The sequence below is a fragment of the Taudactylus pleione genome, unplaced genomic scaffold (genome assembly GCF_031769625.1).
Source record: "Taudactylus pleione unplaced genomic scaffold, aTauple2 ptg000136l, whole genome shotgun sequence".
NCBI classification, from domain to species: Eukaryota; Metazoa; Chordata; class Amphibia; order Anura; family Myobatrachidae; genus Taudactylus; species Taudactylus pleione.
In genome coordinates, this window is record NW_028284538.1 from 4181667 (window position 1) to 4194964 (window position 13298).

At 47.2% G+C, this 13298-nt stretch overlaps 1 protein-coding gene across 2 annotated transcripts in view; it reads left to right on the forward strand.

Moving 5' to 3' along the window:
* The window catches only part of LOC148522927 (membrane-spanning 4-domains subfamily A member 4A-like), a 72148-nt gene that overhangs the window by 31087 nt on the left and 27763 nt on the right, over nt 1-13298 (forward strand). Inside the window, exon 4 of one of the 2 annotated variants that reach the window (XM_088473518.1) lies at nt 12566-12622. The exons of the other annotated variant lie outside the window; for it this stretch is intronic. Coding sequence (XP_088329644.1) covers nt 12566-12622 — 57 coding nt within the window. The remainder of the gene's footprint in view (nt 1-12565; nt 12623-13298) is intronic. 2 annotated transcript variants of the gene reach the window in all.

The following is a 13298-nucleotide window of genomic DNA, read 5'->3' on the forward strand; positions in this document are numbered from 1 at the left end:
GACTAAACTGCGTTTTCCACTAGCAGTGTCAATGTTTTTTCTGAATACACTGCGTTTTCACTAACAGTGTCAATATTTTTTACAAATACACTGCGTTTTCCACACAGTGTCACAATATATTTACGAGTACACTGTGTTTCCAATAACAGTGTCAATATTTTTTACGAATACACTGCGTTTCCACTAACAGTTTTATATTCTTTATGAATACACTCCATTTTCCACTTACAGTGTCACAATATTTTTTATGAATACACTGCGTTTCATCTAACAGTGTAAATACTTTTTACAAATACACTGCGTTTTCCACTTACAATGTCACAATATTTTTTACAAATACACTGCGTTTTACACTTACAGTGTCACAATATTTATTATACACTGCGCTACCACTTACAGTGTCACAAATATTACGTGTATGAATATTACACTACGGTCTAACAGGCAGCGTCACAGTAAAAAAAAAAAAAATATAGTACACTGGGGTACAGCATAAAAAAAATATAATTTTTTTATTAACTATATTATTATTATTAGCTTTTATTGTTTTATACACTGGGCACCCTTGGATGGACAGAGAACCCCTGGTTGGACAGAGCAGCCCCTTGCACTGGATGGACACAGAAATCCCTGGATGGACACAGCAGCCCCTGCCCTGGATGGACACAGCAACCCCTGCCCTGGATGGACACAGCAACCCCTGCCCTAGATGGACACAACAACCCCTGGATGAACACAGCAGCCCTTGGTTGGACACAACAGCCCCTGCCCCTGGTTGGACACAACAGCCCCTGCCCCTGATTGGACACAGCAGCCCCTGGATGGACACAGCAGCCCCCAGCCCTAGATGTACACAACAACCTCTGGATGGACACAGCAGCACCACTGCCCCTGGATGGATACAACAACTGCTGGATGGACACAGCAAGTCGTGGTTGGACACAGCAGCCCCTGCCCCTGGATGTACACATAAACCGCTGCCATAGATAGATACAACAATCCCTGGATGGATACAGCAGTCCCTGGTTTGACACAGCAGCCCCTGCCCCTGGATGGACACAGCAGCCCCTGCCCTGGATGGACACAGCATGGACACCCTGCCCTAGATGGACACAACAACCCCTGGATGGACACAGCAGCCACTGCCCCTGGATGGACACAGCAACCTCTAGATGGACACAGCAGCCCCTGCCCTAGATGGACACAGTAACCCCTAGATGGACACAGCAGCCACTGCCCTAGATGGATACAACAACCCCTAGATGGACACAGTAGCCCCTGGTTGGACACAGCAGCCCCTGCCATAGATGGACACAGCAGCCCCTGGTTGGACACAACAGCCCTTGCCCCTGGATGGACACAGCAGCCCCTGGATGGACACAGCAGCCCCTGGATGGACACAGCAGCCCCTGCCCCTGGATGGACACAGCAGCCCCTGCCCCTGGATGGACACAGCAGCCCCTGCCCCTGGATGGACACAGCAGCCCCTGGATGGACACAGCAACCCCTGGATGGACACAGCAACCCCTGGATTGACACAGCAGGCCCTGCCCTGGACAGATACAGCAGCTCTTGGATGGACACAGCACACACATTTACTACACTCTCCACAGCCGGAGTGAAAATGGCGCCAATTGTGGTGACTTTTATATAATCCAAAACCCGCGAGAATCCGACAGCGGGAGGAAGATGTTTTGCCTCGCTTTTAGATCCGGGTCAGGTGGGCAAACCCGAGCCGGGCTCGGTTCTCGTCTCAGATCTGCAAGTTCGGCTGGGTTCGGTTCTCTGAGAACCGGACCCGCTCATCTCCTTTAAAGCAGTGTATGACACAGGAGACGTATTAATCTACAGTACAATACCTAACACTTTAATAATACAGACAATTTTAGCAAAATATATTTTATCAAATGATCAAATGTGCAATTTCTGTACTGTCAGTATAGTGTATATAGAACAAATCCACCAACTGTGTGATGTCTATGATTATGGCACAATAGCTAAGTGCCTCTATGTTAGAAGGTATTCTCAGTGGCGTCCCGCCCCGCGGTGACACCTGGTGCGGGACACCTGGTGCGAGGAGGGATGCCTTGTGCGCGGCGAAGCCGCACCCCCTGAAAAGGGAGCGTGGCTTTAAAAGGAGGCGTGGCTTCATAAAGGGGGTGTGGCCTCGTGAACCGAATCTGGTCCCCCCTCCATGTATCGCTATGGAGTGGTGGGGGGTGCCGGAGGTGCGGGCACTGCAGGCTCTCTCACTGTGACAGGAACCGAGTGCTGCACTTAATTCTACAGTGCAGCACCCGGCTCTTGTCACTGAGGGGAAGCCTGCACCTTGGTGTCACCCCTCGGCGGGTGACACCCGGGTGCGGCCCGTACTGAGGGGAAGCCTGCACCTTGGTGTCACCCCTCGGCGGGTGACACCCGGGTGCGGCCCGCACCCCTACACCCCCCTTGTGATGCCACTGGCTATTCTGAGTACGTCCCCATAGTGATCTAGTTGCTTATGCAGCCAATATAATTTCCATTGCACAGTTCAAGATTATGAATAGGGTGGTATAAGTATAGCACCCTAACAGGGCGGCAATGCGGGACCACTGGCTCTGGGAAGTAGAGCACTGTACAGAGCACCCAAGGATTTGCTGCTGGCAGCTCTCCTGGCTGCAGGCTGTCTGGTGTGTCCATGGGATGCCCTGGGTGGCTCTGCAATACATCACTGGCTGCAGATAGCATGCCTGGAGTGTCCATGAGATAAGAATAGTAACATTGGCTATTTGGTGATATATATATATATATATATATTAGGGGTGTGCACCGGCCACTTTTCGTGTTTTGTGTTTTGGTTTTGGATCTGGATCTTTCTTCATGTTTTTGATCTGGTTTGGTTTTGCCAAAACCACCCTTCCGTGTTTTGGGTTCTGGGTTTTGTGTTTTGGATCTGTATTTTTTTGAAAAAAAGCATAAAAACAGCTAAAATCACAGAATTTGTAGGTTTTTCTGCTCCTATGCTATTATTAACCTCAATAACCTTAATTTCCACTCATTTCCAGTCTATTCTGAACACCTCACACCTCACAATAGTGTTTTTATGTCCAAAAGGTTGCACCGAGGTAGCTGGATGACTATGCTAAGCGACACGAGTGGGCGGCACAAACACGTGACCCATCTAGGCGTGAAACTGCAGTGGCAGACAGGATGGCAGTTTGAAAAACTAGGCCCCCAAACTGTACAAAAGAGGTGCAAGATGGAATTGTCCTTGGGCCCTCCCACCCACCCTTATGTTGTATAAACAGGACATGCACACTTTAACAAACCAATCATTTCAGCGCCAGGGTCTGCCACACAACTGTGGCTGAAATGATTGGTTCGTTTGGGCCCCCACAAAACAAGCTGGCAATTAATCTGTCCCTGCACAAACTGGCTCTACGGAGGCAAGATGTCATCCTCATCCTCCTCATCCACCGATTCCTCACCCTCTTCAGTGTGTACATCCTCATCCTCACAGAGTATTAATTCGTCCCCGCTGGAACCACAGGTCCCTCTGTATGTTCTGGAGGCTGGTCTCCCTGGAAGAGTTGATAATTCATTTTATGAACATCATCTTCTCCACATTTTGTGGAAGCAACCTCCTACGCCTTTCGCTGACAAGGTTCCCGGCTGCACTAAACACTCATTCGGAGTACACACTGGAGGGGGGGCAACTCAGGTAAAATAGAGCCAGTTTGTACAGGGACCTCCAAATTGCTTCTTTTTCCTGCCAGTACAGGTACGGACTGTCTGACATGCCTACTTGGATGCTGTCACCGATGTAATCCTTTAACAGACAGATGCACGCTTGTCGCTGCTGCTTTGAGGATGCAAGTGCGGCTACAGCCCACACAATTCACAAAGACAGAAAAAAAAAAGAATATTTTTATTGTTTGTGGAGCGCACTTTGAGGGTTACACCACCCTTTAACAGACAGACGCACGCTTGTCGCTGCTGCTTTGAGGATGCAAGTGCGGCTACAGCCCACACAATTCACAAAGACAGAAAAAAGAAGAAGAATATTTTTATTGTTTGTGTAGCACACTTTGAGGGTGTCACCACCCTTTAACAGACAGACGCACGCTTGTCGCTGCTGCTTTAAGGATGCAGGTGCGGCTACAGCCCACACAATTCACAAAGACAGAAAAAAAAGAACAATATTTTAATTGTTTGTGTAGCACACTTTGAGGGTGTCACCACCCTTTAACAGACAGACGCACGCTTGTCGCTGCTGCTTTGAGGACAGTATCATATGCAGTGACAGTAGACTTGTCAGAAATTGTTGGCACGTCCTTCAGTCTGGACCAGATGTCCAAACCAGCCCTTGACTTATGACACAGGCGCACACTTGGCGCTGCTACTATGTTGATGCACGTGCGGCTACATCGCACACAAGTCACAAACACATTAAAAAAATAGTTTTTTATTTTTTGGAGCACTTTGAGGGTTATACCACCCTTTAACAGACAGACGCACGCTTGTCGCTGCTGCTTTGAGGATGCAAGTGTGGCTACAGCCCACACAATTCACAAAGACAGAAAAAAAAAGAACAATATTTTTATTGTTTGTGTAGCACACTTTGAGGGTGTCACCACCCTTTAACAGACAGATGCACGCTTCTCGCTGCTGCTTTGAGGATGCAGGTGGAATCTAGATGGGATTTGGAACCGGGGACACACTACCTCCATCAATTGTCTAAATACCACTGCACTAATGGCGGATACCGGACGCACGTCTAACACCAACATAGCAGTCAAGGCCTCAGTTATACGTTTTGCTTCAGGATGACTGCTGTCGTACTTCATCCTCATCGCTAGGGACTGTTGTTTTGTTGTTTTTTGTCAATTGTTTAGTAAAAGTAGTGATGTTCCTACTTCCTCTCTGGGATGATGAACAACTCCCAGCAGCAGCAATAGCACTAGGAGGAAGTGGTTCTTGATCTTTCCCTATTTTATTTTTATCGGAGAAAGTTTGGTCCTCCATTTATGTTATATTGATATATACGTGCGGCTAAAGCGCACACAAACACAGAAAATATTTTTTTATTTATGCTGAAGAAATGAGCCAGCCGGCTCTTTACTTATGGGACACAGGCGCACGCTTGGCGCTGCTCCTTTGTTGATGCACGTGCAGCCACAGTGCACACAAGTCACAAACACAGAAAATATTTTTCTTTTTGGTTTGGAGTGTACTTTGGGGGTTACAGCACCATTTAACGGTCAAGCCAGCCGGCCCTTAACTTATGACACAGGCGCACGCTTGGCATTACTTTGTTGATGCACGTGCGGCTGCTGCGCACACAATTCACAAACACAGAAAATAATTTTTTTTTTGGTTTGGACTGGAGTGTACTTTGGGGGTTACAGCACCCTTTAACGGTCAAGCCAGCCGGCCCTTTACTTATGACACAGGCGCACGCTTGGCACTACTTTGTTGATGCACGTGCGGCTACTGCGCCCACAATTCACAAACACAGAAAATAATTTTTTTTTGGTTTGGACTGGAGTGTACTTTGGGGGTTACAGCACCCTTTAACGGTCAAGCCAGCCGGCCCTTTACTTATGACACAGGCGCACGCTTGGCACTACTTTGTTGATGCACGTGCGGCTACTGCGCACACAATTCACAAACACAGAAAATAATTTTTTTTTTGGTTTGGACTGGAGTGTACTTTGGGGGTTACAGCACTCTTTAATGGTCAAGCCAGCCGGCCCTTTACTTATGACACAGGCGCACGCTTGGCACTACTTTGTTGATGCACGTGCGGCTACTGCGCACACAATTCACAAACACAGAAAATAATTTTTTTCTTGGTTTGGACTGGAGTGTACTTTGGGGGTTACAGCACCCTTTAACGGTCAAGCCAGCCGGCCCTTTACTTATGACACAGGCGCACGCTTGGCACTACTTTGTTGATGCACGTGCGGCTACTGCGCACACAATTCACAAACACAGAAAATATTTTTTTTTTGGTTTGGACTGGAGTGTACTTTGGGGGTTACAGCACCCTTTAATGGTCAAGCCAGCCGGCCCTTTACTTATGACACAGGCGCACGCTTGGCACTACTTTGTTGATGCACGTGCGGCTACTGCGCACACAATTCACAAACACAGAAAATAATTTATTTTTTGGTTTGGACTGGAGTGTACTTTCGGGGGTTACAGCACCCTTAACGGTCAAGCCAGCCTGCCCTTTACTTATGACACAGGCGCACGCTTGGCACTACTTTGTTGATGCACGTGCGGCTACTGCGCACACAATTCACAAACACAGAAAATAATTTTTTCTTTGGTTTGGACTGGAGTGTACTTTCGGGGGTTACAGCACCCTTAACGGTCAAGCCAGCCGGCCCTTTACTTATGACACAGGCGCACGCTTGGCACTACTTTGTTGATGCACGTGCGGCTACTGCGCACACAATTCACAAACACAGAAAATATATAATTTTTTTTTTGGTTTGGACTGGAGTGTACTTTCGGGGGTTACAGCACCCTTTAACGGTCAAGCCAGCCGGCCCTTTACTTATGACACAGGCGCACGCTTGGCACTACTTTGTTGATGCACGTGCTGCTACTGCGCACACAATTCACAAACACAGAAAATAATTTTTTTTTTGGTTTGGACTGGAGTGTACTTTGGGGGTTACAGCACTCTTTAACGGTCAAGCCAGCCGGCCCTTTACTTATGACACAGGCGCACGCTTGGCACTACTTTGTTGATGCACGTGCGGCTACTGCGCACACAATTCACAAACACAGAAAATAATTTTTTTTTTGGTTTGGACTGGAGTGTACTTTCGGGGGTTACAGCACCCTTAACGGTCAAGCCAGCCGGCCCTTTACTTATGACACAGGCGCACGCTTGGCACTACTTTGTTGATGCACGTGCGGCTACTGCGCACACAATTCACAAACACAGAAAATATATAATTTTTTTTTTGGTTTGGACTGGAGTGTACTTTCGGGGGTTACAGCACCCTTTAATGGTCAAGCCAGCCGGCCCTTTACTTATGACACAGGCGCACGCTTGGCACTACTTTGTTGATGCACGTGCGGCTACTGCGCACACAATTCACAAACACAGAAAATAATTTTTTTTTGGTTTGGACTGGAGTGTACTTTGGGGGTTACAGCACCCTTTAACGGTCAAGCCAGCCGGCCCTTTACTTATGACACAGGCGCACGCTTGGCACTACTTTGTTGATGCACGTGCGGCTACTGCGCACACAATTCACAAACACAGAAACATTTTTTTTTTTTGGTTTGGACTGGAGTGTACTTTGGGGGTTACAGCACCCTTTAACGGTCAAGCCAGCCGGCCCTTTTCTTATGACACAGGCGCACGCTTGGCACTACTTTGTTGATGCACGTGCAGCTACTGCGCACACAATTCACAAATACAGAAAATAATTTTTTTTTTGGTTTGGACTGGAGTGTACTTTCGGGGGTTACAGCACCCTTAACGGTCAAGCCAGCCGGCCCTTTACTTATGACACAGGCGCACGCTTGGCACTACTTTGTTGATGCACGTGCGGCTACTGCGCACACAATTCACAAACACAGAAAATATATAATTTTTTTTTTGGTTTGGACTGGAGTGTACTTTCGGGGGTTACAGCACCCTTTAACGGTCAAGCCAGCCGGCCCTTTACTTATGACACAGGCGCACGCTTGCCACTACTTTGTTGATGCACGTGCGGCTACTGCGCACACAATTCACAAACACAGAAAATAATTTTTTTTTTGGTTTGGACTGGAGTGTACTTTCGGGGGTTACAGCACCCTTTAACGGTCAAGCCAGCTGGCCCTTTACTTATGACACAGGCGCACGCTTGGCACTACTTTGTTGATGCACGTGCGGCTACTGCGCACACAATTCACAAACACAGAAAATAATTTTTTTTTTGGTTTGGACTGGAGTGTACTTTCGGTCAAGCCAGCCGGCCCTTTACTTATGACACAGGCGCACGCTTGGCACTACTTTGTTGATGCACGTGCGGCTACTGCGCACACAATTCACAAACACAGAAAATATATCATTTTTTTAGCACTTGGGGGGAGCACCCCTGATGGACAGAGCACCCCCTGGACAACACTACAGCACCCCTTTAGGACTGGGACACTGCACAGGACTTTGGAGTGGACACAGCCCCTATGGAGAACTGACTGCACAACACAGTCCAGCCAGCCCCTATGGACTTTGAAGCAGTGGACACAGCCCCTATTAACAACAGCAGCACAGCACAACACAGCCAGCCCCTATGGACTTTGAAGTAGTGGACAACAGCAGCACTACACTACACTACACTACACAGCCCTAACTCCCACCCTCCCTCTTCACTGTCCACAGCCGAGTGAGAAAATGGCGCCGACGCGGGTACCTTATATAGGATCCAAAACCCGCGAGACTCGGAAGGCGGGATGATGACGTTTTGCCTCGATTTCAGATCCGAGTCAGGCGGGAAAAGTCAAGCCTGACTCGGATCGGACTCGGATCGGGTGGGCTCGGGGGGGTTCGGATTTCAGAAATCCGAACCCGCTCACCCCTAATATATATATATAGATTGCTAGTTACTGTGTGCTTATATGCAATACTGTAATAATTAGAGTTGTGCGTGGACCCCGGTGTTTTGATTTTGCCAAAACCACCCGCAATTCTTTTGGCTTTGGATTTTTTTTTAAATTTATAAAAACAACTACCCGGGTCCCATGCACTGCATAGGGAGAGTCGACGCTTAGAGATGATCTCATCCAACCTGGGTCATGCCTAAAATAAGCTGAATGGTGGCTGTGGAGCAGTCACCTCCTACTTTTTATGACCTCACAAGTTTAGCAGGGGGGACCTGGGTTCAGTGTGAATGGGGCTGACCCAGGAATAACCCGGGTCAAAGGTGCAGTGTAAATGGGATCTGACCTGGGTTGGCACCATGTCCAGGTCAGACTCGGTTTTAGGTGAAAAATGGATATTAGAGATGTGCTTGGACACCCTCAAGTGTTTTCGGTTGGATTCAGTTGGGATTGCTTAAAAATTTATGAAAATTGATACAAAGATTGATATAAAACTATAATAAAATCAATAAAACTGCCAAAATAATGTAATTTGGACCAGTTTACATGTAATCCTAAATCCAAGTTCCGAACTGAATGCAGAACCGAACCTTAAAGTGATTCTGAACAAGGACTCGAATCGACTAGGAATCCCTAAGTTCTGGAGTGTTCATATTTCAGGAAGACCGAACTGCACATCTCTAATAACAACATTTAATTGTGTTCATAATATATTGTATTGCGCGGGATGTACTAAGAATCGCATATGCGATGCGGTAAATCCCGCCTGTCTTTGGCTACATACCGCAGTTGATTACAGTGGTATGTACCTAGAATATCGCAAAGGACAGCTCTCTCGATAAAGCTGTCCTTTACGATGGCTCCAGAGAGAGGGACTTCCGGGTTTAACACCCAAAAGTCCCTCTGGCATCCTTCTGTGCATGCAGGGGAGATGATAGGTGGGATCCGATTGGATCTGTCTCAGGAGAGGCGTCCCAAAAAGAAGCCCATAGGTTTCTATTGGGTAACGCCACCTGTAGATCGTATTACCCATGGGGACGAAGCAATTCCGGTGTTTAGTCCATATGGGGTATGCGGTAAAACCCCTGAATACAGAATTTTCTGGGGCTTTACCGCATTTTCCCCTTTAGTACATCCCGCCCATTATGTTCAACACAATCTATTCTCCAATAAACTAGAATAAAAACAGATATTCCTGTCTTAGAACTAGTAGAATATGTAGGGCAAAGGATAAAATTAATTAGTATAAACATATGAAAAACAAGATGGAATCTATAAGTTTAAAGTAACCCTTTTGTATTCAATCATACATAATTATTTTGTTTATTTTCCATTTTTATAATGACACAAATCAGACATGGATTGTTTAATTACTAAGGATAAATAGGTAATGTAGGTAATAGTGTAGGTCCCTATCTCCTGTGTTTTGGATAGCATTTAAGTCCATCCCTCGTGATTTCAGGTGCTGTGAGGTGGGTAAAATTGACTAGTAATGACTTGAAATCTGTGGCGTAACTAAGGGGGGTTGAGCAGGGCTGTCAGACCCAGCGGCAAGGGGGGGTGCGCACCAAGCGTCTGCTGTCTGGGTCAGTATGGTCCATGGCACTACACAGTAAAACAAACACACTGCCACTGGCACTGGGTAGTACATTGACTGATAGTGAGTGTTCTACTCACTGGCGGTGTGTTTGTTTTAGCAGTCAATAAGAGTCAGACAGATTATTATTGACTGCTGCACCCAGTGCCGGTGTCAGGCTGGAGCTCACTCATGAGCTCCGCCTTCCGGCTACTGCAGTGTGTGAAGGGAAAGACGTCATGAAGTCTCTCCCATAGTGCCGAGCGGGAGAAGTGGATGGTGGCAGGCTCAGGAGTGGGGATTTGGGTAAGTATAGTTTTGTGTTCTGTGTGTCTGTGTATTTTATGTTTTATGTTTAAGGAGCACTATGGTGGGCACTGCATAAGGGACCCTACTGGAGGCACTTCATAAGGGGCATTACTACTGGGGGCACTGCATAAGGGACACTATTATTGGGGGCACTGCTACTGGGGGCATTGCATAAGGGGCACTACTGGGGCACTGCATAAGAGGCACTACTACATGTGGTACTGCATAATGGGCACTACTACAGGGTGCATTGCATAAGGGGCATTACTTTAGCGGGCATTGCATAAGGGGCACTACTACTGGGGGCATTGAATAAGGGGCACTACTATTGGGGGCATTGCATAAAGGGGCACTACTACTGGGAGAATTGCATAAGCGGCACTACTACTGGGAGAACTGCATAAAGGGCACTACTACTGGGGCACTGCATAAAGGGCACTACTACTGAGGGCACTGAATAAGGGGCACTACCATTGGGGGCACTGCATAAGGGACACTACTACTGGGAGCATTGCCTAAGCGGCACTACTACTGGGAGAACTGCATAAATGGCACTACTACAGGGGCACTGCATAAAGGGCACTACTACTGGGGGCATTGCATAAGGGGCACTGCTACTGGGGGCATTGCATAAGGGGCACTGCTACTGAGGACATTGCATAAGAGGAACTACTACTAGGGGCATTGTATAAGGGGCACTACTATTGGGGTCACTGCATAAGGGGCACTGCTACTGGAGGCACTGCATAAAGGGCACTACTACTGGGGGCATTGCATAAGGGGCACTGCTACTGAGGACATTGCATAAGAGGAACTACTACTAGGGGCAGTGGCGTCACAAGGTGGGTGCGTGGGGTGCGGCCCGCACCCGGGTGTCACCCGCCGAGGGGTGACACCAAGGTGCAGGCTCCCCCTCGGTGACGGGAGCCGGGTGCTGCACTATAGCATTAAGTGCAGCACTCGGCTCCTGTCAGTGAGGGAGCCGGCACTGTCCATGCCCGCACCTCCTGCACCCCCCACCCCATTGATACATAATGTATTATTCCTTTTTTTTTACCGCGGCCACGGCAGGGTAAGTGCTGTGAGGCCACGCCCCTCCCGAAGGTCCGATATGTGAGACCACGCCCCGACACCCCCCCACCCGAAGACCACGCCCCCATTTTGGCAGTTGCGACGCGTATGGTGTCCCTCCCCGCACCGGGTGTCACTGCGGGGAGGGACGCCACTGACTAGGGGCATTGTATAAGGGGTACTACTATTGGGGTCACTGCATAAGGTGCACTTCTACTGGAGGCACTGCATAAGGGGCATTGCTACTGGGGACACTGCATAAGGGGCACTGCTATAGGGGGCATTGCATAAGGGTCACTGCTACTGGGGGCATTGCATAAGGAGCACTGTTACTGGGGACAATGCATAAGGGACACTACTACAGTGGGCAATGCATAAGAAGCACTACTTCTAGGGGCACTGCATAAGGGGCCCCATTTTTCAGTTGCCATGCCTCTTGTGACCACAACCACTTTTTGGAGTGAGCACACTTGGGGGGGGGGGGGCATTTTTCATCTTGCCATGGGTGCCAAAGGACCCTAGTTAAGCCACTGCTTGAAATTAAATGTATTGTACTGTATTATTTGCTAAAGGAGCCAAAACAGGTCCAAGTTACCTGATTTTAGCTGTTTTTTTTTTTTTTTTATAAATTTTTAAAGAAATTCAAAACTAAACCTGAAAAGACTCAAAACACTTGAGGGTGGTTTTGGCAAAACCCAAACCAAAACATGTGGGTCCACACACATCTCTAATGTGTACAGACACCAACAGTAAGTGTTTTTGAATTAGACAATATGTGATATAGGGTGAGATGTATCAAACCTTTTTAAGAGGACAAGTGAAGTTGTCCATAGCAACCAGTTAGCTTCTAGCAATAATTTATCTAGTATATACTCCATCTCTTTAGAAGGTTTGATACATCTCCCCGGTAATGCTTGCACTGTACATATTGCATGATTTAAATTCACTATATATATATATATATATATATATATATATATATATATGTATATATATATATTTTTTTTTTTTTTTTTGCAGTACATAATTGCAGGAGCTCTGACAATTGCAGCTCAGTGTAAGCCCAACATCTGCTTGGTGAGTTAAATGGATCTGTCAACTGTTTACTGATAGCTTTAAAAATATGTCGCAGATCCAGCTGGATGTGCCATATCAGACGACATATCGGTCACATCGTCTAGTGTGTATCTGCCATGTCGCTGACTATGCATGCCTTTACTTGGTACTGTTAAAGTCAGGGTTTGATGAAGTGATTTATGACATGTTCCTGTCACCTCTCTTGAGAGAGGTGACTGCTGTGTTGGGGGAAGATTTATCAAATATTTGAGTGGAGAAGTTGCCCATACCAACTAGGGGTGTGCACCGGCCACTTTTCGTGTTTTGTGTTTTGGTTTTGGATCTGGATCTTTCTTCGTGTTTTGGATCTGGATTGGTTTTGCCAAAACCACCCTTCCGTGTTTTGGGTTCTGGGTTTTGTGTTTTGGATCTGTATTTTTTTTTAAAAAAGCATAAAAACAGCTAAAATCACAGAATTTGTAGGTTTTTCTGCTCCTATGCTATTATTAACCTCAATAACCTTAATTTCCACTCATTTCCAGTCTATTCTGAACACCTCACACCTCACAATAGTGTTTTTATGTCCAAAAGGTTGCACCGAGGTAGCTGGATGACTATGCTAAGCGACACGAGTGGGCGGCACAAACACGTGACCCATCTAGGAGTGACACTGCAGTGGCAGGCAGGATGGCAGTTA